Genomic DNA, 24380 nt, shown 5'->3' on the forward strand with positions numbered 1-24380 from the left:
TTTTGTAAAGTCTTCCGGTACATAAAATTTGACTACCGGAACTCTTTTGCAAAGTCTTCCTTTACACAAAAAAAATGTTAAAAAAATATTTGAAAAATGACTACCGGAACTCTTTTACAAAGTCTTCCGGTACACAAAAATTGACTACTGTAACTCTTTTGCAAAGTCTTCCGGTACATAAAAAAATATTTAAAAAATACTTGAAAAATGACTACCGAAACTCTTTTGCAAAGACTTCCGGTACACAAAAATAAAATTTTAAAAATATTTAAAAAATAAAATAATAAAGTAATTAAAAATATATAAGGATAAAATTGGTATTTTTTATAAAATGTAGGGGTGGAAGGATAAATGTAGGGGTATAAGATAAAACTTTCTCAATTAAGGAAGTTATCTATTGGATTAGGGATCAGATCCATCAATTATTTCCTTTTTTGTTATGTCTAATTGATTAGAACGATAATTTAATTGATTATAATTGTTTTCTAATCAATTAGGACTCGAGTTGTAATTTAATTAATTAGGGTAATAGTCAAATTGATTAGAATGATAATCAAATCGATTAGAGAGCGGATTCAGTCGATTTTTTTTAACTTTTAAGCCAACATTTTTCTCATATAATAAGGAGTATTTGACACTATTCAAAATAACAAATTTATGATTTAACACTCTTCTCTCCTACTCACCCTCTTCCTATAAATTGTTTTTATACACCATTCATTATTTTAGTGCCGAGAAAGTTAAAGACTTATACTAAGAGATGTGTAATTTTGTTTTTTTTAATGAGATTGTGTTATAATTGTAATTTAAGAACATAATTCTCTTGTAACATTGAGGTTGCAAGCTAAATCGGTGTAAAAGTTTGGTATAAGGAGGTTGTGGGCTGATCCTGATGTAGAAACTCAAACTCTTTAATAGATATCTTAAAGAAAAACTCTTAAGGGTTGAATTAAACCGCGTGGTTTGAGGCTAAACTACTATAAATTCTGATGTGATCTTTCTTTCTCTCCTTTACATTTATATATTTTATTTTTCATTCTTAATTCTCTTACTCTTCTTATTTCTTAAAATTAACCAACCTTAAAATCTACTCCCTTCGTTCCTTTTGAAATTTCCCTTTTTTTGAAAAAGTTGTGTCCCTTTTTAATTGTCATTTATGTAATATTAATTGCATTTTGTCAAATTTACCCCTAAATAAGTAAAATGAATGTAATAAACAGTGAGATGCATTACACATAAAAGGAGAATTGTTTTGAAAAAATAACCGTAATGATTAATTTTCTTGATATGGGTAGAAAAATAGAAAAATGACACTTAAAAAATAGCAGAGAGAATAACTTTTACCTTTTTTCTTTAAAAACTAAATAATACAATTCACTCCATTTTAAAGACCAGTGACATCAGACTTTAATCGTATTTAATAAAAAATATTAATTTAAAATTTATTTACTCACCTAAAAAATATAGTATTAAGTATTTATTGCAGTTATATTTATATTTATATATTTATATAATAAAAAATCACAACTTTCCTTGAAAATATAACTTTTTGGTAAGTGAAAAAATAAATTAAAGTTCTTTAAATACCAAATATAACATTAAATTTGGTTATAAATAAAAAGCCGTTACTTTAAAATTTGAAATACACACACAATGGCATATACGTTATTTGACCTAAAATATGAGACATTTTCTAAGAAGCTGAATTAAATGGGACCCACCTGATGACTTGGCTTGACGGAATATAGCAGTATTCTGCTACTCCATTCAAGCTGCATGTGCTTTTCCGTTTCTGCAACAAAACAAGTAACAGCAAACAGTTACAATACTCACTATCTCTGTATTCGTGCCTTCTTTGCAAACATTCTCATTATCTCATTTCTAGGGTTTTCTCTTTTCACCGTAACTCGTAAGCTCTTTCTCTTCTTCTTCATTATTCTAACTGATTCTTCGCGTTTATTGTTCGTATTTTCTGTTTAATTTTATGAAATGCGTAGTTATGGTTATGGTTATGATTATGATTCTGAAATCGTTTATTTGTTGTTGTTTTTGTTGAATGGGAAGGAAGTTAGATCGGTGAGAGAAGAGAATGTCGTCGAGAGCGGGACCGTCGGAGCCTCAAGGTCCGGTGATGCAGAGGCGGATAACGCGGACGCAAACAGCTGGAAACCTTGGAGAAGCCATTTTTGATAGTGAGGTTGTACCTTCTTCTCTTGTTGAAATTGCTCCTATTCTTCGTGTTGCTAATGAGGTTGAGAAGACTCATCCTAGAGTTGCTTATCTCTGTAAGTTATTTTTTTTTGAACTGTTTGATTTCCGTTTACCCGCGTTGAAATCTGAAGCACATTATTGTTTCTGTGCATACTGAGTTTATATACATAGTGTTGTTTACTTGCTGCTGATTCCGATTTATTGAGTTGATTAGAGTTTAGTTACTCACTGTTGCATTGCAAACCTTGGTGTTAGCTAATTTTAGTATTATTCTCTACCAGCTTAGTTATGTAAGCACTGTGATTATTTGTTGGTGTTTGAATGGAGTATTTCGATTTGAGGGTATTTATTTTGCTATTGTAGGCCGGTTCTACGCATTTGAGAAAGCTCATAGGTTGGACCCGACTTCAAGTGGTCGTGGTGTTCGACAATTTAAAACTGCTCTTCTTCAACGTTTAGAAAGAGTAAGCAATAACATGTTTTCATTGGATAAGATATCATTTATGACATTATTTTTCCAAATAATGTGTCATGGCTCTACTGTTTTCACTTGTATTTTATTTTAGGAAGAGATTTTTGATAGTGCCATTTATGTTCTTTTTAAAAAACTTTTCTTATGTTTCAATAGTTTCCATTGACATTGTTAGACTGTTGCTGATTTCATCATGGAGGTTTAAGGAAGGCTCTATTCGGAGAATTTTATTTACCAACCTTTTTTCTGTTATCATGCTATACATAATGAATGTGAACGATTTTCCCTAATAAGATTTAGAGTTGGTAATGCCTAACTACTAATTTAGAACATTTCGTTTAAGTTATGGATATCTTTTATCATTTTATTCTATATTTCTTAGGAAAATGATCCAACATTGCAAGGAAGGATAAAGAAAAGTGATGCCCGTGAGATGCAGAGTTTCTATCAGCATTACTACAAAAAATATATCCAAGCTTTACAAAATGCTGCTGATAAAGCTGATCGGTATGGTGTTTATGCAGAGTGCAATGTGATTTGTTATGTGCCTTTTCTGTGATGTGACTAGCAGTGAGTTTCTATTCTTACTTTCAGAGCACAACTAACCAAAGCATATCAGACTGCTAACGTTCTTTTTGAGGTTTTGAAAGCTGTTAATATGACACAATCTATGGAAGTTGACCGTGAGGTAATTTTCCCCTGCTGAGTCTTTTTATGCGAACATTCCTTCATAAATTAATTCACTATTATTGAATTTTTTCTCAACAAATTTAAATTTCACCTGCCTTTGTATTCATGAGTCATGATTGATTTTCCATTGGCATTGTAACAGATTTTGGAGACTCAAGATAAAGTTGCTGAAAAAACAGAGATCTTAGTTCCTTACAATATTCTTCCTCTTGATCCTGATAGTGCAAATCAGGCGATAATGAGATTTCCGGAGGTAGGGTCTGTAGTTTCATATATGTACATAATTATGATCCCCATATGCTTTTGTTCAACTCTTGGTGAAAGTTATCCATGCTATTTTCAGATCCAAGCTGCTGTATTTGCTCTTCGTAACACGAGGGGTCTTGCCTGGCCAAAGGACTACAAGAAAAGGAAAGATGAAGACATTCTGGATTGGCTTGGGGCAATGTATGGGTTTCAGGTAAATTACAATCTGTTGTTTTCACACATCATGACTTATGTGTTACTAACAAATTCGGTTGGGCTTTTTGCCACCTCTTGTACAAAATACAGAAGCACAATGTGGCAAATCAGAGAGAGCATTTGATCTTATTGCTTGCAAATGTACACATTAGACAATTCCCTAAGCCCGATCAACAACCAAAGGTGAGGTTTAATTGGATAGTTTATACAATGTTTTTTCCTCTATATTTTCAATTTTAAATTCTGTAAATGTGTGCGTGTGTTTCTTTTGTTTCAAAAATGTCATGCGCAATATAGTCATAGATATGAATGCCTCTTCAAACATCCTATACAAGTGCACTCTCTTACTGATTTTGAGGGAAGATATTTTACACTTGATGTTTCAATTTCTAGTGTTAATATTTTTTTCTTCTTTTCGTTGTCCATAAGAATATTCATATATTTGGTTTGTGTTAATATGGTTGTGACTTGTGCATGTTATTTGCCTAGTTGGATGATCGTGCACTGACAGAAGTGATGAAGAAGCTTTTCAAGAATTATAAAAAGTGGTGCAAGTATTTGGGTCGAAAGAGTAGCCTTTGGTGAGAATTATGTTCTCATAACGTGGAAATATATCTATGATGTTGTTTTGCCAACTAGGAGCTATATGAAGAGTTGAGGACAAAAGAGAGATTTTAAACTTGTTTTTGTATTCTCATTATACATTTTATGCTCTATTGTTAAATAGTCATTTGTACTCTTAAGTTTTAGTTGCGACTTTCCATTTTGAATTTGATTTCTTATTCCCATCTTGTTTCTTTTTGCCTAGCTTTCCCAAAAATATATGCATATGACAGTTTCTCGTGCAACATATCTCATCAATATACATTGCAGGTTGCCAACCATACAACAAGAAGTGCAGCAACGCAAATTACTATACATGGGTCTTTATCTTCTAATATGGGGTGAAGCTGCCAATCTAAGATTCTTGCCAGAATGCCTTTGCTATATCTATCACCATGTAAGCTTTGTAATTTAAATTATGGATGACAATGGACTTCTAGATCATATGGGTACCCATCCTAAAATATTATTTCTCGTGGGTAGGGTTTTAACCTTTTTTTTCTTCTTCCGATACAAGGGTTTTAACTTGTTAAATCAGTTTGATTTCATATTAATTACCAACAACCAACCAACCAAGTCTTATCCCATTCTCTCTATGTTCAAACCATGTTTCTATCCAACTCATTAATCTCAAAATCTTTCTTAATAGTTTATTTTTTATATTTTCTAGATCTTCCTCTACCCTTGAATGTTTGAATAATCTTCATCTGATATACTATCCTTATAACAGAATTGACAAGTTTTCTCTCTATGTTCAAACCACCTAAGTCTATTTTCCACTATCTTTTCTACTATAAGTGCTATCCCAACACTCTATCTGATATTGTCATTTCTAATCTTATCTTATCTAGTCTTACCACTCATGACCCATTCAAAATAACTTGCCCAACATTCTGTCCCGTACAACATCTCCGGTCTTGCACTTGTTTGCTAAAATTTTTGCTTCAGTTTGAGCAGTACTTTGTGTCACATAAAGCACTGGAAGCCTTCCTCCATTTCAACCACCCAACATGAATTCAGTCGTTTACGCCTCCTTCTATTTCTCTGTCATTTTGTATTACAAATCCAAAATATTTAAACCGCGTAACTTGTGGTAAAAATATGATCTCTAGCTTTCACCTTTAGGTTAGAAACTCTTCTCCTTTTGCTAAACTTACATTCCATATACTCCATCTTACTTCTGCTTAAGCCAAAGTCATATGCTTTTAAGACTTCAGGTGTTACATAAAATGAGACTATGGGCCCGTTTGTTTTAGTTTTTTTTTAAAATGATTTTTATAGCGTTACACATTTTTGTTAAATTTTTTTTACAAAGAACATACATTATTGAAAGAACATTTTACAAAATATTAAAAAAAAAATCAAATTTGTTTTTTAAAAGTTGAAAAAATATTAAAACAAATAGCTTTTCATAAAAATCATTTTTAAAATACAACTTTTTGAAAAAATTGCGATTTTGACTATATGTTTTGATCTTCAATAATGTATGTTTATGTTATAAGATGTCAAAATTATTCTTTCAATTTTTAAAAAACAAATTTGAATTTTTTTTTAATATTTTGTAAAATGTTCTTTCAATAATGTATGTTTTTAGTTGTTTTTTAAAATGATTTTTATAGCGTTATATATTTTTGTATAAAAAAAATTTACAAAGAATTTTTTAATAAAAGTTTCAAACGAAAATTTGGTTTAAATAGTTGTTCTTAAAATGTTATTTTAAACATTTCATCTTCTTATTGAAATTCTTTTTGGATATTAAAATTTCAAAAAATCACTAAATTGAAGCTATTTCAAATAGCTTTTCATAAAAATCATTTTTAAAATACAACTTTTTGAAAAAATTGCGATTTTGACTATATATTTTGATCTTCAATAATGTATGTTTATGTTATAAGATGTTAAAATTATTCTTTCAATTTTTAAAATACAAATTTGAAAAAACTTTTAATATTTTGTAAAATGTTCATAAAAATCATTTTTGAAAATACAAAGAAAAAATCTATTTTTAAAGCTAAAACAAACCTGCCCTAAATAACAACAACAACCAAACTTTATCCCACCAATTGGGGTCGGCTCAAGTAGAACAATATCATCTATAAAAAAACATACATGGTGCTAAAGTAAAAAGATAAGGGTTTTAGGGTTGAACCTTGGTGCAATCCTATTGTTAGGATTGGACCTCGTCCACACACTAGTAGATACCCCCTCAGAAATATCTTGGATAGCTCGAATGCAATCCTAATCCCTTTTTATCTCAAGCGGCTTTCCACAAAATTTCTCTGGGCACTTTATCATTAGTCTTCTCCAATCCAAATCAATGAAAACTAGGTGCAATTAATATTTTATATTTTGGATGTTGCACTAACTAATCAAAGTTTAGTCCACTTTTTACAATTAGTTTTAATAGTAAAAGGCCATTTTTTATAAATTTATAGAAATTAGTCCACTTTTTACAATTAGTTTTAATAGTAAAAGGCCATTTTTTATAAATTTATAGAAAAAAATACGAAAACACATATGGCTAATGGGCTGGTTTTAGATTTATGGACATCAATCAGGTATATGAATAAATGCTAGTATCTATGTTGGTACGGGTGCATGCATTATTCTCTTGTACTTGCCAATTTCATCCCTACTATAATGTTTAGCTACTATTCCATGACTGTATTTTATGATTTTATGAACGTTTAGGTATGCAATGGGATGGTCAATAGTAATTTTTTAGGTTTCACCTTGTTGTAATTGTAATATTTGTTAGATGCATTTGTGACAATAAGTTTAAAAGGTGGAGCTTCCATTGGATATGCTAACCCATTATGAAACAATTATTTTTTCCTTTCCATTTAATCCTAGGCGTCACTTCATTATCTTTGTTTCTGAATTCTCAAACCCTTTGGTTTTGAATTGGGCCTATTTTTTGTATACTAAGTTGGAGTTTCCCTGCTTTGGATAACCCTCCCATGGTTTTTACCTAGAGGCGCGACAAGTTCCATATTGAGTCATTTAGCACTATAAATTAATGTAACTAAGCTCTGTCTTAAAGCATGTCTGTTTTGGTTTTGCTGTCATTTTGTTTCTCAGTGATGTTATCATACGCTATAAGTTAAGACTCAAGATGGACACGGAGATCCTTATAGAACCAATGTTTAGATATTTTTGAAGACCAACTTTCTCAAAAGCTTAAGTTGTTAGGTAGTGATCAACTCTCCTGTATGCAAGAGCTTGTTGTTTGTGACTCCTGGACAATGCGCGGGTCTCCTTATCAGTTGGTCATTTATATCATCATAATTGTATATCTCTAATATTTAAGTGTGTTTGTCCTTATGGTTGTTGGCATTGAACGGTTTCTTGGAAGGTAGCATACTCATTTGTTGAACTTGATCGAATATTGACATGCTTTGTAATATTTTTCGTGGTGTTTTTTGTAGATGGCTTTTGAATTGTATGGTATGCTTGCTGGTAATGTTAGTCCAATGACGGGAGAGAATATCAAGCCAGCCTATGGAGGTGAAGAGGAGGCTTTCTTAAGTAAAGTTGTAACTCCCATATATAATGTGATTGCAAAGGTACTTCCTGTAGTCTCTGATTATATTCTTGTTGTAAATACAGTTTTATATTGTGTAATTATTTGTATAGATTGTATTCACTAATTAGGCTCATTAAGTATAGCCTAGTCTCTTTAAACAGTTTAGTAATTGAACTCAAATTACTTTTGGAATAATGTTTAAAAAATTATTCCCCAATTCTACACTTTTTTCCCACTATGTTTGTGAGCACACAGCTAAACCATGTTTTATTCATGATATTAGTAATGTCTCATAGAAAGGTATTGATTGATTGGTTCAATAGGAAGCTGAAAGGACCAAAAGAGGGAGGTCAAAGCATTCACAATGGAGAAATTATGATGATATAAATGAATATTTCTGGTATGAATTAACTTATTCTTCCTTTATTGTTTTGTCTTGAATAAAACCTGTCTGAATGTTAACTTTCAATAAAAAAATTTAGGTCAGCGGATTGTTTTCGGCTTGGTTGGCCAATGCGCGCTGATGCTGATTTCTTTTGCCTTCCAGTTGAACAACTATACTTTGATAAGTTGAAGGTAGGCATTGATTTTGATCTCATAGTGGGAAATATGGTTTACTTCTACTTCTATTTATTGATTATTTGATAGCTGCTATAGTGACTCTCATATTGAAATCTGCTATTTATTTATTACTTTTATTACATCGGTGCTATAATAATATTTGCGTAGAAGAGTTGTACATATCTTAAATTTGTTGCAAAGTGGATGAAACTTGGAATTATCATTTTGCTTTTATGATACTTTTGGTTAGTAGTTAGGCTTTCTTGGAATCTTCTTTTTGTGCAAACCTAATTGATGTGGCTAATGTGGTAATACTTTTTAAAGAAACTGTATTTTCTCAATTTTGGTCCGCAAATTTCAAGTTTTTATTCTATTAATTGAATAAGTTATATGATGGAATTTTTATAGCATCGAATAATTGGAAATCAGTTTCAAGTGGCATTCCTAATTAGTAGTTATTTTCATGTAGCATTGGAACTGTGACTTACATAATGCTTTTTAAAGAAACTGTCTTTTTGGTTTTCATAATATTACTATTTTCTCAATTTCGTCCACAAATTTCAAGTTTTTATTCTTTTAATTGAATAAGTTTTATGATGGAATTTTCATAGCATCAAATAAGTGGAAATTAGTTTCAAGTGGCATTCCTAATTAGTACTCCTAGTTATTTTCATGTAGCATTGGAACCTTGACTTACATTATGTTTAGGTGAAGAGTTTGAGAGGGAAAAAGTTTCATTTCAAATGAAACATTCTCTAAATTAATAAATTTATAGAATGAAATATATTAAATGATAGGTTATCATGAAAATTAATGTCATATTTGTTCATTTTTACCTCTTGATTTTAAAATGAAAAATTTATTTACCTTCCCTTCATTTTCTCTCCAATTCCAAACAAAACCCAAAGTATTCTTTGAAATACTTTCTTATTTTTATTGGTTATTTCTTTATTTATAATTCTTGTAAGTATTACTCAAGCAATTCCACAATTCTTTAATTTCTTAAGTCTTGATCTTTTCAAGAACTTTGTTCTCAGAAGAGAAGATTGTTTCCAAGATTTACTAGATGCATACAACCCATTGAAAATTGAGTTTTAATATGTGCATTATATACTAGCTGATTACTGCTTAAATAATAAGCCCGGAATACATAGTACGATACGACACTGTTATGGGGTATAGACAAAATTTTAAAATACGACAGTCAATATATGTTAACAAAATTTATTTGTATAATAAACTAAAAATAAACCCATAATGTTAGTATCTTGGTTTATGAGTACATATTATTTCTACTACGTATGTGTCACAAAAAGCATGCAATTTTATGTCTTTAGTTAGTACGACATATCAAAATGTATAGTATCTGGAAGGTAACTGTGTCTATAGTTGGTAAAAAATATCAAAGATGTACCTGAGAAGTATGGAAGATGTATATGAGAAGTATCAAAGATGTATATAAGAAGTATAAGGGAAAGTATTCCCAAAAGATAAAAAAAAAATTGGTACTTTATGAGTATGTATCAGGAAGTATCAGACACTTATACTTCTCCATTTTGAAGTATGTGGGCTTCATTGGTTAAGATGTCTATTTTTCTTTTAAAAAAGTTTTATGCATTGGCTTTAGAGCTATATGCTGGGATGAAAATATGAAGATTCTTCTATGCTTGATTATGATTATGATGCTGATTTAAACTGTTAAATAGGAGCTATTAAAATTATCGAGCATACAAGTAAATTTGAACAATATATTATGGAAAGCTTGAAACTTGTATGTGACACTAGATTTTAAGCCTTGATAGAAGCTTGAACTTGCAGGGTAACAAGCCAGATAATAGGGACCGATGGGTTGGAAAGGGCAACTTTGTTGAGATAAGGTCCTTTTGGCATATTTTCAGAAGTTTTGATCGCATGTGGAGTTTTTTCATTCTAAGCTTACAGGTAACAAGTACTTTATATCCTATTTTGGCAAAATATATATTCTCCCTCCCATTAATTTTATTTTTTTTGTTTAAGATCCATTTCTGAAAGAGCCTATTTGTCATTAGGCTATGATTATTGTTGCTTGGAATGGAAATGGGGATCTAAGTGCAATATTTAATGGTAATGTTTTCAAGAAGGCACTTAGCGTGTTTATAACAGCAGCTATATTAAAGCTTGGACAAGGTACGTGACTGCCAATTTTACAACAACATATATATTGCTGCTAGATGTTGTTCAATAGCCAATTGTATCCGTTTTGTATTTAGTAAATTGTGTTGCTATATAGAATTACAGCCTACTCTATTACCAAGATGACTAAGGGTGTGTTTGTTTGATGGATTAAAATTATAATCGCGGGAATATCATTCCTATGAATATTATTGCCAGGAACTTTATTCCCATTAATGTGTTTGGCAAATCAATAAAATTTCCAGAAATATTTTTAACTTTTATTTAATTAAATTTTAAAAATTATAAATAAAAAAATAAATGTGTTAAATAACATGAGAGTGGGAAGTTATGGTTGGTTATTTTATATTCCCATGGAAATATAAGATTCCTATCCTTTGACATGAGAATAAAAATGGAGAAATTTATGAACAAAACATATTCCTGGGAATAAAAAGTACCCAAACTTAAATTATCAAAACTTGAAACAAACAAGGGAATATATGAATTCCAATGTCATATTTCCAGGAATGACATTTGTATCCGCGAAACAAACACCCCCTAAGATTCTAGAGCCTTTTGTTATTGAGATTTTAATGATTGGTTAACAAGAAATAGTAATAGCCACTGAAACAATCTTTGTTAAAGGAAATTTTCTTGTTTTTAGTTGCCTAAACGCTTTAAAAAATTTGATGTTCGTAGTTTCTTTACACAGTAGAGAGAACAGGAGAAGGAGATTGTGCAAGTGTTTGAAAAAACTTGCTAGTGACAAAATAGGATGGTAGAAAAGTTTTTTTCTCTACGGGCTGCTTATTTTGATCAAAAAGCAAGCTTTCATTAATAAAAGGTTGTCTTGTTAGTGAAGAAGTCTGTTGGATGACACCATGCAATAATTAAAACATCCAAAATTGGCAAGCAGCTACTTTCCACAAAATACCCTACTTTTTTTTCTACAACTTTTTGACTATCACAGTTTATTCTCACGGGAACTATCTCAACTTTATATAAATATCAGGTTGTTTATAGTTACCGCTTCTTATTATATGTTAATGTGGCAGCTATTCTTGATGTGATCCTCAGTTGGAAAGCACAGCGGAGCATGTTGATGTATGTTAAGTTAAGATACATTCTAAAGGTTGTTTCATCTGCAGCATGGGTGATTGTTTTATCGGTCACTTATGCTTATACTTGGGAAAATCCTCCTAGCTTTGCTCAAACCATCCAAAGTTGGTTTGGAAGCATTAAACACTCACCTTCAATGTTTATTATGGCTGTTATTGTATACTTGTCACCAAATATGCTAGCTGCCATATTGTTTATGTTCCCACTCATTCGGCGTTTTCTTGAGAGATCAAATTATAGGATTGTCATGCTAATGATGTGGTGGTCGCAGGTAGGTGATATGACAACTTTGTTTTCGGTATATAATTTGGTTTGGTTCATCAAACAACAGTTGTTTTGTTCAAAACTGAGATATATAGGCTCTAACTTGGTGGTTTTGTTGCCTTGTAATCGACAGCCCCGTCTCTATGTCGGTAGGGGGATGCATGAGAGCACATTTTCCCTTTTCAAGTAAGTTTAAAAAGTTTTTGTTTGCTGAGGATAATGTAACTTTCCTTGAAATTTGATTTTAACATGTTGTCAGCGTATGATCTCAGGTATACTGTGTTTTGGGTTCTCTTGATAATTACAAAGTTAGCATTCAGTTACTATATAGAGGTAATCCCTTTTCGTTCATTAATTCCAAAATTTTCCACATTTGTGTGAATGAATATGCTGTTGGTTTGAATATGGGTAATTTGTCTTGGGTGAATAGACAATTAAAATTCCCTTATTTTTGGTTAAAAAAATCATTAAGCGAGCGGAAACAGATATGGTGAAAACTTTTATAGACAATTAAAATTCCCTTCTTTTCGTTAAAAAAAATCAGATTAAGCGAGCGGAAACAAATATGGTGAGAACTTTGTTTGTAAGGTTTTAAGCTATTGGAAGAAGATTGTTGTAATACACCCCATGGTTTGAAATGGTTTGAAATGATGATATGGATGATGTAATGAGTAAAAATCAGATTAAGCGAGTGAAAACAAATATAGTGAGAACTTTGTTTGAAAGGTTTTAAGCTATTGGAAGAAGATTGTTGTAATACACACGCCAATGATATGAAATGAAGATATGGACAATGTAATGAGTCAAAGTCAAAGTTTCAAACAAGGTGTTTGATGTACTTAACAATTAATCAGTTTTGAGCAATTCTAATTTCAATTCTTTCAGAATAATCAATAACGTGATTATTTAGAAATCCAATTCTAATCAAACTTAATCTTATAGAAATTAAGACCATGCAATAAACCTATGAAGCATGCAATTTTAGACTAAACAATAAATCTAACTGCTAACATGAGCATGCAAGAAATCTAAACAAGAGAGAGAGAAGGAGAGAGTGCACCAGGATTTGTATTGGTTTGGTGTTATCGTCCTCGCATGCACTTGTCTCATATCACACAAACTATATCACTAAAACACAATATTGTCTGTGTCAAACGATAAATTAATTGACTTTTTAACGGGCTGTATATTTTAATTTTATAGATAAAACCTTTGGTGGAACCTTCAAAGGCTATAATGCATGTAAGAATCTCGCATTTCCAGTGGCATGAATTCTTTCCGCGAGGTAGATGGCTTGAATACTTGGGTTTTTCATATTATTTCATTTTCCCACAAATGAGTTCATAAATTCTGTGTTTTGCAGCTCGAAAAAATATTGGTGTTGTAATTGCACTTTGGGCTCCAATTATTTTGGTATGTCTGTCTTTATAACGTATCTGATTCGGTTACTTGGTCAGTAAATACCACATTACGTACTGAGCACTATCTTTTCCTTTTTTAGGTATATTTTATGGATACCCAGATTTGGTATGCCATATTCTCAACTTTATTTGGTGGTATTTATGGGGCATTCCGTCGCCTCGGTGAGGTTAGAAGATTTTCCTACTCCTATAATCTCTTTTAGTTCTTGAGTTTCATAATGTGGTTACTTTTACCTGATTTTTCTTGAGTTAAGTCACTGTTTTGAGAAGTATGTTTTATTTTGCTATGGCTATAGAAGATTTGCATAGGTTTATGCGTTTTTATACTAATATGCCTCAACTTTGGCTTTTTGTTTTAGTTGGTTTAGAAGGTATCTCGTGCATTGCATGATTTTTCAAAGTCATAAAAAACATTGAGATTGTATAAGTTGAAAATGAGGATATGCATGATTAGATTTGAAATTTAAAACATGAGATATTTAAATAATTGTCATTCATAGAAACAAGATACGAAACTAAGCCATTCTTCAGTACATATCCTTCAGTTTAATGGATACATGTGGATTTGGGGGGTTGAGTGTCAAGGATTTCAACTTTGTAAATTAATTATTTATCAAACAAAATGTTTGTTTCTGTGATAACCCTCTGCTCTTTTCAATCTATTTTATTGTTTACTTTTGGTTTCAGATAAGGACACTCGGAATGCTTAGGTCTCGGTTTGAATCACTGCCCGGTGCTTTTAATGCCTGTTTGATCCCAGAGGAAAAGAGTGAGCTAAGAAAGAAAGGATTAAAAGCAACTTTCTCGCGGAGATTTGATCAGGTTGATAATTTTAAATTACTTTACCATCACTTTCTTGGATGAGTGGTTAAAGTTTAAAACATCATTATTTCAAAATTTCCTTTTCCTTGTTGATACAGATCCCATCTAACAAAGGTAAAGAGGCTGCAAAATTTGCACAACTTTGGAACCAAATTATCACTAGTTTTAGGGAAGAAGATCTTATCAGTAATAGGTAATCTGCAGGGGACCTTTGAGTTTGTGGTTCTTGATCTTTTCTTCTCTCTCTTGATACGAGATACAGTACTCTATTTTTTTGACTATAGTGTGCCGAATGTGGTTATACTGTGCAGGGAAATGGACCTTTTGCTTGTGCCTTATTGGGCAGATCCTGAGTTAGACCTTATACAATGGCCACCATTTCTACTTGCTAGCAAGGTTTATTTATTTAGTGTTTTACTTTTGAAAGCTTGCTGCCTTAATGTCCATTATTGATTATCTATTTGCTTTTGTAGATTCCAATTGCATTGGATATGGCTAAGGACAGCAATGGAAAGGATCGAGAGCTAAGAAAAAGAATAGAGTTTGACAATTATATGTCTTGTGCTGTTCGTGAGTGTTATGCTTCATTTAAGAGCATTATTAGATACTTGGTTCAAGGGGACCGTGAGAAGAAGTAAGTCCTTTAAAACAGTATAATGCCGTTGTGCACTTGGTTGTTGATGTGTGTAGTAGTACTTTGAGTGATATTTCTTACTAGGAAGTATTCCCGAGTTGATCCAAATTATAACAGAATGCTTTTGAAAATGGCCATTTTCCTCAATTTTGATGTTTTATATTTACAGCATCTATCTGACTACTGAAGTCTATGTTTATCTAAAACCTATTTTCAATATTTTGGCACCTTCCTTTTCAGGGTTATAGAATACATTTTATCCGAGGTAGACAAACATATTGAAGCTGGTGATCTAATTAGTGAATTCAAACTGAGTGCGCTTCCTAGCCTCTATGGGCAATTTGTTGAGCTCATAAAATATTTGGTAACGTTTGGACACAGCTTTATGAAATTTACATTTTAGTTTGTGAATATGTACCTGGTCAAAATCTTTTCCAACGTTTTATTTAATGCAGTTAGACAATAAGCACGAAGACAGGGACCAAGTTGTGATTCTATTCCAGGACATGCTGGAGGTGGTGACAAGAGATATAATGATGGAGGATCATATATTCAGGTGATGAAAATTCCATAATCCCACATTTGTAAATTATATACTCTTCCTTCTGTGATTATGATTATATTATTTTGCATGTGTAGCCTGGTAGATTCAATCCATGGAGGATCTGGACAGGAGGGGATGCTTCTTCTTGAGCAGCAACACCAGTTGTTTGCATCTGAAGGGGCTATCAGGTTTCCAATTGAACCGATTACAGAAGCTTGGAAAGAGAAGGTTTACTGCTATTTATTCAGTTCTTGTGATAAATTGAACAGCGGAGTGTACATCTAATGACCTTTTGCCGTATATTTAATATTTTCAGATTAAACGGTTGTACTTGTTGCTTACAACTAAAGAATCAGCAATGGATGTACCATCTAACTTAGAAGCCAAAAGGCGTATTTCATTTTTCTCAAATTCACTGTTTATGGATATGCCTACAGCACCCAAAGTTCGCAACATGCTTTCATTCTCGTAAGCATTCTTTTAGTTCTATATATTTTGATATGCTTTTATGATGAAACATGTGAACCAGTTAAGTGATTATAGAAAAAAAAACAATTAATTTGCTTTTTATTTGAATCAATAGCTTTCAATGCAATAATGTTGGTAACACATTCTAACTATGTAATAGATTGTTTGTTTCTCCCAATATATGCATGCGTATACTGTGAGTTTTAAGGGAAGCATCAATCTATAGAGTACCCTATGACAGGTTTTAGCTGGTAAATTTACAGGTTGATTATAGTCATAAATAATCTTTATAGTCTACTAATTACTATTTTCCTTTATTTTGAGAGATTCTCTCTTGCATATATATTCTGTACAGCCCCATTGTATAATGTAAGTCATTAATTCTAAATTATGGTACCAGAGTAAGGTTCTAATATCCTAGCTCAAGGTCATTGGGGTTGGCCGCCCTCACTGTTTTGTATCCATGTATATAGCCTTGCATATCATGCTGAGGTTTCAAGACCTGTCTTTTGTTACCAAAAGCTTATCAATTGTAATCTTTTGCAAATACTTTTTTGTCAAAGCTGAATCTGCACACATGTCAATAAAAGATGTGAAAGTGGAATAAGAATCAAAATCACTAAAGAATGTTGGTTAGAGGACATATGTAAGGCTTTGCAATACAACCCACTCTTTTTCTCCTGGCTTGAGATCAACTATGTATAGCTTTGCAACAAAGCATAACATAGGCAATATTTAGAGGACATTGGTTTGCCTTGAGGTAGCCATAATGAATGACTTGAGGTAGAATAAGACCAATAAAATATTTAGGGGAAACTATTAAAAATGATTGAGAGGTCAATGGTTTTATTATAGAAATGGCTTATGGTAGATAGAGCATTATGGTGTTGTTTGATCCGTGTATGCCCCATAGTATTAGTGCTTGTACTTATAAATAATAAAACAATATTTAGTTTCTCTAATATTCTCTTTCAACTTGAACTTTGCAGGGTTTTAACCCCATACTACACAGAAGAGGTTCTCTTTTCCTTGCGCGAGTTGGAATCGCCCAATGAAGATGGTGTTTCTATACTTTTCTACTTGCAAAAAATCTTTCCAGGTGTTCACCCTTACCCAACTTCAGTCACTGTTGTATAGATGTTAAAGTTCAAGGGGGTGGGTATTAATGTGATATTCTGTAATTTGGGCGTCAGATGAATGGAACAACTTTCTTCAGCGAGTGAATTGTTCCAATGAAGAGGAACTTAAAGAATACGATGAATTAGAAGAAGAGCTTCGTCGTTGGGCATCATACCGAGGCCAAACGTTGACCAGAACTGGTTTTTTTCCTTCTCTATGTTTAAATGAAACTTGTGTGATGTTCCTATATAATTATGTCCTGTATTAAGTGTAAACTGCCTATTGTTTATCATTACAATTGATTGAAGAATTTTTATCGATGCAGTTAGAGGCATGATGTACTACAGAAAAGCCTTGGAGCTCCAGGCTTTTCTTGATATGGCCAAAGACGAAGGTGACTGTTTGTTTGGAATGAGATCAAAGATTTTCTCTTGCTTTTAATTTGGTTTTAAAGTTTATAGTAGATGATTTTTTTTGCATGAAACTAACTTCTTAATTTTTTTTTTCTTATTCTGAACCAATCGATACGAGTGTACAGATTTGATGGAAGGCTACAAGGCCATAGAAAATTCAGATGATAATTCAAGGGGGGAAAGGTCACTATGGACACAATGTCAAGCTGTAGCTGATATGAAATTCTCATATGTTGTATCATGCCAACAATATGGGATTGACAAGCGATCTGGTGCTGCTCGTGCACAGGATATATTGAGGCTTATGGCAAGGTAAGTCTAGTGTTAATTGTACTGCTGGCCTTCATGCTTGTTTATACCAATTTGTGGGTTCATATGTTTTCATTTGGTAGATATCCTTCCCTTCGAGTTGCCTACATTGATGAGGTAGAGGAACCTAGCAAAGAGAGACCAAAAAAGATCAGCAAGGTTTATTACTCCTGCTTGGTGAAGGCTATGCCAAAATCCAACAGTCCTTCTGAGACGGAGCCTGAGCAGTGTCTAGACCAGGTAAGTGCATTTTGATAATTAACGGATGCAAATAGTTCTCTCTCTCTGGTATTAATAATTCGTTTCTGATGAAAAATGAAGTTTTTTATTACACATAAAAGAGGGAAAATACAACCACAGGAGTATACCTAGGGCTTGTTTGAATGAATTTTAGTTTTTAAAAACTATTTTGTAAATCAATTTTAAAAGAGTTATGAAGAAGAAGAATAAAAGAAAACATGTTTGATAATCCTACTTTTAAAAATTGTTTTAAAGTTCTTAAATGTATCACTTTTCCTTGTTTTTTTTTCTTCTTTCTACTTTCCAAAACTAAAAACCAAAAACTAAGGGCCTGTTTGAAATGCATCTTAAAAACTCTTTTTTAGTTTTTGAAAATTTAAAATTTAAAAACTTGTTTGAATATAATGTTTTGCAAAAGTATTTTTAAAAACTCTTTTCTATTTTTCAGTTTTTAGAAGTAAAAAAGTGAAACAGTTTAATTGTGTTTTCCTTCTCCCTTTTTAGTTTTTAGTATTATAAAACTTGAAGAAAAAACATAAAAAATTTATAATTTTCATTAATAACATTAATGTGATTTTAAAAGATTAGATTATCAAACAAGTTTTTTCATTTTCATATTTTTAAAACAGTTTTTAAAAATTACCTTATCAAACAAATTTTTTGTTAATTTTCTTCTTAAAAATAGTTTTTTAAAATAGATTTGAAAAACAAATTTTAAGAACTAAAACTTCTTAAATGTGTTTTAGTTTTTTAGTTTTGAAAACTCTCAAATAGAGAATAGTTTTCAAAAATAGTTTTATAAAATTATACTACCAAACAAATTTCATTGTTTTCAAAATTTAAAAACTAGAAGACAGTTTTACAAAACCAAATCAAACAGGCCCCTAATCTTTTGAAAACTGGAAAGTTTATATTCATTTTGAAATAAGAAAACTAAAAAAACAGCAACGTTTCCAATCCTATAAGATGGCAACTCCCATAAGCACCCTAACAACAAACCTGACTGCTGCATAACTGCAAACTGCTTGATTTGTCTGTACAAATGTTTATATCCGAATTTTTGTTTAACAGCTAATAGCTAACTCCTCGATTATTTTTATTGATTGATGTAACCAAGCTCTTGACAAGAAATTAAGGGCCTGTTTGAAACACTTTCCAATTTTAGTTCTTAAAATTTGTTTTTCAAATCTATTTTAAAAAATTATTTTTAAGAAGAAAATTAAAAAAAAAATTGTTTGATAAGGTAATTTTTAAAAACTGTTTTAAAAATATGAAAATGAAAAAACTTGTTTGATAATCTAATCTTTTAAAATCACATTAATGTTATTAATGAAAATTATAAATTTTTTATATTTTTTCTTCAAGTTTTATAATACTAAAAATTAAAAAGTGAGAAGGAAAACACAATTAAACTGTTTCACTTTTTTACTTTTAAAAACTGAAAAATAGAAAAGAGTTTTTAAAAACACTTTTGCAAAACATTATATTCAAACAAGTTTTTAAATTTTAAATTTTCAAAAACTAAAAAAGAGTTTTTAAGATGCATTTCAAACAGGCCCTAAGTGTGTTGAATCACTTCTCTCAAATATCTCTTGATAAGAAATTAAGTGTGTTGAATCACTTAAATAGAGCCGAATTTTTGTCTAACTGTTAATGACATGTTTTATTTTTGACATTGTATTGTCTTTACGTAAGCACTCTGTTTAGTTTATTCATATATGAATAATCCTGTTTAGGATTTTATCACGAGCGCAGACACTTAAATCTGAATAAAGCAAACATGATTCCATAATATCAGGATCAAATCAAAACAGAATTCTCTATGTAAGGGACAAGGATCCTATATCAAATAAATCAAATAGTAATTGCAAACTATTTTTTACAATCAACATGAACAATATTTCCCTCTAAATGATTTCTCATTTTGTAGTTTCTAGCTAGTTATATAATTTGCATAGGACTAAATACAACTCAGGAGTTCAGAGTTGCATAAGCCAACATCCTTTTCCTTCCATAATAGTTCTTTCATTATTCATCTATCAATATCTTGGTTCATACTCTGCATGTGATTGTTTAATTAGGTCATATATAAAATAAAGCTTCCTGGGCCAGCTATTTTGGGTGAGGGTAAACCTGAAAATCAGAATCATGCCATAATGTTCACACGTGGAGAAGGCTTGCAAACAATAGATATGAACCAGGTATAATATTTGTATGAAAAGCATAATTTTTTATATGGTCTGATATCAATCAATCCATGTGATCGACCTTCCTCTTTTTTAGGATAATTACATGGAAGAGGCTTTGAAAATGAGAAATTTGTTGCAAGAATTCCTTAAAAAGCATGATGGAGTGAGGTACCCAAGTATTCTTGGACTTCGGGAGCATATATTTACTGGAAGGTAAAAGCAGTTTTTCCACATACTGGGTTTTTTTATACTGCTTAAACAATGTTTTGCAACTGTAACTCACAAGTTATGAGTTCCTGACTACTATTTTGACCGATTTTCAGTGTTTCTTCTCTTGCGTGGTTCATGTCAAATCAGGAAACCAGTTTTGTGACAATTGGTCAGAGATTGTTAGCTAATCCACTGAGGTACGTTGTCATTCCCGTTTTTGTTTGTATGTTATTTTGGCTGTTAAAAGTGATTTATGACTGCAAAAGAGGAATTAAAGAAAATAAGGGTCTATGCAAGAGAGAAAAAAATATACATGGCTGGTTGCTAAGCTATTCTCCAATCCTAGTAGTTATTAAAAAGAAGACCGTAGTTTATATTCCCACTGAACCTATATACTGACACACGACAATCTGATAATATGAGCAAGAGAAAAACCAAGTACTGATCATTGAATTTAATTAATCTTTGATGACAAAATTAGCATTATATGGGAAAAGTTTGGTATATTCTCCTTGTTAGATATATTATTTTAATCTCCATTTCAATTTCATTTGGAAATATATAATTTGCCTTCATTCTATATATATGATTATGTAGGGTTCGCTTCCACTATGGCCATCCTGATGTCTTTGATAGGATTTTTCACCTCACTAGAGGGGGTGTAAGTAAAGCCTCCAAGGTTATCAATTTGAGTGAAGATATATTTGCTGGTATAGTGATGTCTATCTCCATTTTTTTGTAATCTTATATCATTCGCTTTTTTGTACAGTCTTAGTTTAAATTTCACTATGTTATTTGCAGGCTTTAATTCCACCCTCCGTGAAGGAAACGTTACTCATCATGAATACATACAAGTTGGGAAAGGAAGAGATGTGGGTCTCAACCAGATTTCTATGTTTGAAGCAAAGATAGCTAATGGCAATGGAGAACAAACACTGAGTCGAGATATATACCGACTTGGTCACCGATTTGACTTTTTCAGAATGCTGTCTTGTTATTTCACCACAATTGGGTTTTACTTCAGTACTCTTGTATGTCACCAACAGAGTTAACTCTTATTTAGTTTGTTTGTTTTCACATGATTTTCTGAACTTTTTATTTTCATGTTTAAACTTTGAGCAGATTACTGTTCTCACCGTGTACGTATTCCTCTACGGTCGCCTTTATCTTGTTCTTAGTGGGCTTGAAGAAGGTTTGAGTACACAAAAAATCATTCGAGATAATAAGCCTCTTCAAGTGGCTCTCGCATCCCAGTCCTTTGTTCAAATTGGGTTTTTGATGGCTTTGCCTATGTTGATGGAAATTGGCTTGGAAAGGGGATTCCGAACAGCGCTTAGCGAGTTCATATTGATGCAGTTGCAGCTAGCTCCAGTTTTCTTCACATTTTCGCTTGGGACAAAAACTCACTATTATGGAAGGACGTTGCTTCATGGAGGTGCAAAATATAGAGCTACTGGTAGAGGGTTTGTGGTTTTCCATGCTAAATTTGCTGACAACTATAGACTTTACTCCCGTAGCCACTTCGTCAAAGGTATAGAGCTAATGATTTTGCTCATTGTATACCAAATTTTTGGCAATACTTATAGAAGTGGGGTTGCGTATCTGTTGATTACCATACCAACATGGTTTATGGTGGGCACCTGGCTTTATGCCCCCTTCTTGTTCAATCCTTCTGGTTTTGAGTGGCAAAAGATTGTTGATGATTGGACTGATTGGAATAAGTGGATTAGCATCCGAGGTGGTATTGGTGTACCACCTGAAAAGAGTTGGGAATCCTGGTGGGAGGAGGAACAGGAGCATCTAAAATATTCAGGAATGCGCGGAATCATAGCTGAGATAGTTTTGTCTTTGCGGTTTTTCATCTATCAGTATGGTCTTGTTTATCACTTGAACTTTGTTAAGTCTACGAAAAGTGTCCTGGTAAGTATTTACTTGCGTTAGTCTCCTTTCTCAACTATCTCGCTTTCATAATTTGGTATATTAAACGGATATCAATTTCTTGCCTGCAGGTTTATGGCATATCATGGTTGGTGATCTTTCTAATATTAGTTGTGTTGAAGGTTAGAAGCAAACTAGTTTTTATATTGTTGGGCATGTTAAAAACTTAAAATTATCCACGCGATATATGATTTCTCAATGTAAACTTTAGAGGTTGTTATCGGCCTCTGCTCTTTGGGTAGGGTCATATCATGTATTATTTAGAGTCCTTGGTGAATTAACAATTTTTATGTAGAAAGAATTTCAGAATATTATTTCAATTATCAAAGTACATGGGCCGGACATTTGGATTTGTGACAACTAATACAAACTAATCAACAATAGCTATTTCCTCTTTCTGATTTTCTTATTCTGTGTTTTTTCAGACGGTGTCTGTTGGGAGAAGGAAATTTAGTGCAGATTTTCAACTTGTCTTTAGGCTAATGAAGGGATTGATATTCGTGACATTTGTCTCAATTCTAGTAACCATGATTGCTCTTGCTCACATGACATTGCAAGACATTGTTGTTTGCATTCTTGCCTTCATGCCAACGGGTTGGGGAATGCTACAGGTGAATGAATATTCTTTCTTTTTGTCATGAGATCTTGAGGCAGTTTATCAACAGCTGCAATATCCTTATTTCCCTTCATGTTTTTGTTTGTGGTTTTTATAGTCATCATTTTTATTTCATTATCATGCAGATTGCACAAGCATTAAAGCCTCTAATAGGCCGAGCAGGGATTTGGGAATCAGTAAAAACTCTAGCACGTGCTTATGAGGTTGTCATGGGTTTGCTCTTGTTCACTCCTGTTGCCTTCCTTGCTTGGTTTCCTTTTGTGTCAGAATTTCAGACACGTATGCTTTTCAATCAAGCATTCAGCCGAGGGTTGCAAATTTCTCGTATTCTTGGGGGCCAAAAGAAAGGCCGATCCTCTCGCAACAAGGAGTAGTTGTTACTCTTGGGGGCCAAATTTCTCGTATTCTTGTGTAACTTTTTTCTGTACAAATTGTAAGATTAGATGTAGTTGTAGGTTGTTGTTGGTAGCATCTAGTAGGATTTAGATTAGATGTAAGCTTTAATTATGTTAGAAAACTATTTATTCGGAACATCAATTAAAGTTATGGAAGTTATTTAAGGCAAATTAGACCTCCTTCTCCCTTACCCATTCTGATTTCTTACTTCTCCCTGTTGATTTTCGTGATTTCTACCATTGAGTTTAGATCTTATGCTCTCAAGGGTCACATTTGTTTATTTCACATGTTAATTTTAAAAATGATGATGATAGTATAAAGAAAGTAATGAGTACTGTATTACATTAATAATCATGACAGTAATAATGGTGAGTGATATTCATTTTGGAAAACCTGAATTTTTGTAAATGTATCATTAATTTTGGGAAATAGGGACTAATTAAAAGTTATTACTCCCTCCGTTCCACACTGAGGGATCCGGTTAATCATTTCATACTGATTAAGAAAAAAGAATAATGGAAAGAGAAAAAAGAATAATGGAAAGAGAGACAATATGATGTTTTTACTAAAATATCCTTCTTACGTATTGAGAATGATAGAGGGTAAAATTGAAAAAAATACATTTTGGGATATTCTTTTATTACAAATGGGTCATTCATTATGTGACGGAAGGAGTAATTTTGAGAAGTTTTGAAATTTTATTTTTCAGAATTTCAACTCTATGTGAAGTACTTTAAATTGTTGTTTTAATCCTGCGATGGATGTGTTTTTAAGGTGGCAGTTTGTCATTTTCCAAATCCTATAATGTATGTAATTTTTTTTCTTACAGTATATTTTGGTAATTTTTTTTCTTACAATATATTTTGGTTTAATTGTCTAAAATAATAATATGAGGTATTTAGATCATTGGTATTGATTACTCAAATAGTGTAGATCATTAGTCTTACACAACAAGTAATCAAGAACAACAAGGTCTTAATACATCCAAATATGAGTATG

At 32.0% G+C, this 24380-nt stretch overlaps 1 protein-coding gene across 2 annotated transcripts; it reads left to right on the forward strand.

Annotated features, from left to right (window-relative positions):
- The first annotated feature begins 1693 nt into the window (after nucleotides 1-1693).
- LOC127091357 (callose synthase 3) lies at nucleotides 1694-23551 on the forward strand. Of its 2 annotated transcripts, none has more exons than XM_051029976.1 (43): nucleotides 1694-1909; nucleotides 2065-2285; nucleotides 2575-2675; nucleotides 3066-3190; nucleotides 3278-3371; nucleotides 3516-3626; nucleotides 3717-3833; nucleotides 3926-4018; nucleotides 4325-4416; nucleotides 4709-4835; nucleotides 7867-8004; nucleotides 8288-8364; nucleotides 8447-8540; nucleotides 10344-10466; nucleotides 10574-10691; nucleotides 11735-12069; nucleotides 12196-12248; nucleotides 12335-12395; nucleotides 13266-13347; nucleotides 13426-13475; nucleotides 13564-13650; nucleotides 14171-14305; nucleotides 14404-14498; nucleotides 14617-14701; nucleotides 14779-14939; nucleotides 15180-15303; nucleotides 15395-15495; nucleotides 15579-15711; nucleotides 15800-15951; nucleotides 16941-17050; nucleotides 17145-17270; nucleotides 17396-17464; nucleotides 17609-17795; nucleotides 17876-18032; nucleotides 20114-20233; nucleotides 20316-20434; nucleotides 20545-20628; nucleotides 21029-21141; nucleotides 21233-21462; nucleotides 21554-22351; nucleotides 22441-22491; nucleotides 22795-22980; nucleotides 23111-23551. In XM_051029976.1, the coding sequence occupies exons 2-43, from the start codon at nucleotides 2090-2092 to the stop codon at nucleotides 23357-23359; spliced, it is 5859 nt and encodes a 1952-aa protein (XP_050885933.1). In that variant the 5' UTR covers nucleotides 1694-1909; nucleotides 2065-2089; the 3' UTR covers nucleotides 23360-23551. The 2 variants fall into 2 exon arrangements, with proteins under 2 accessions (XP_050885933.1, XP_050885934.1); XM_051029977.1 differs by having other exon boundaries at nucleotides 1759-1909; nucleotides 2069-2285.
- Nucleotides 23552-24380: the final 829 nt, after the last annotated feature.

This window comes from Lathyrus oleraceus, chromosome 6 (assembly GCF_024323335.1).
Source record: "Lathyrus oleraceus cultivar Zhongwan6 chromosome 6, CAAS_Psat_ZW6_1.0, whole genome shotgun sequence".
In the NCBI taxonomy this organism is placed as follows: Eukaryota; Viridiplantae; Streptophyta; class Magnoliopsida; order Fabales; family Fabaceae; genus Lathyrus; species Lathyrus oleraceus.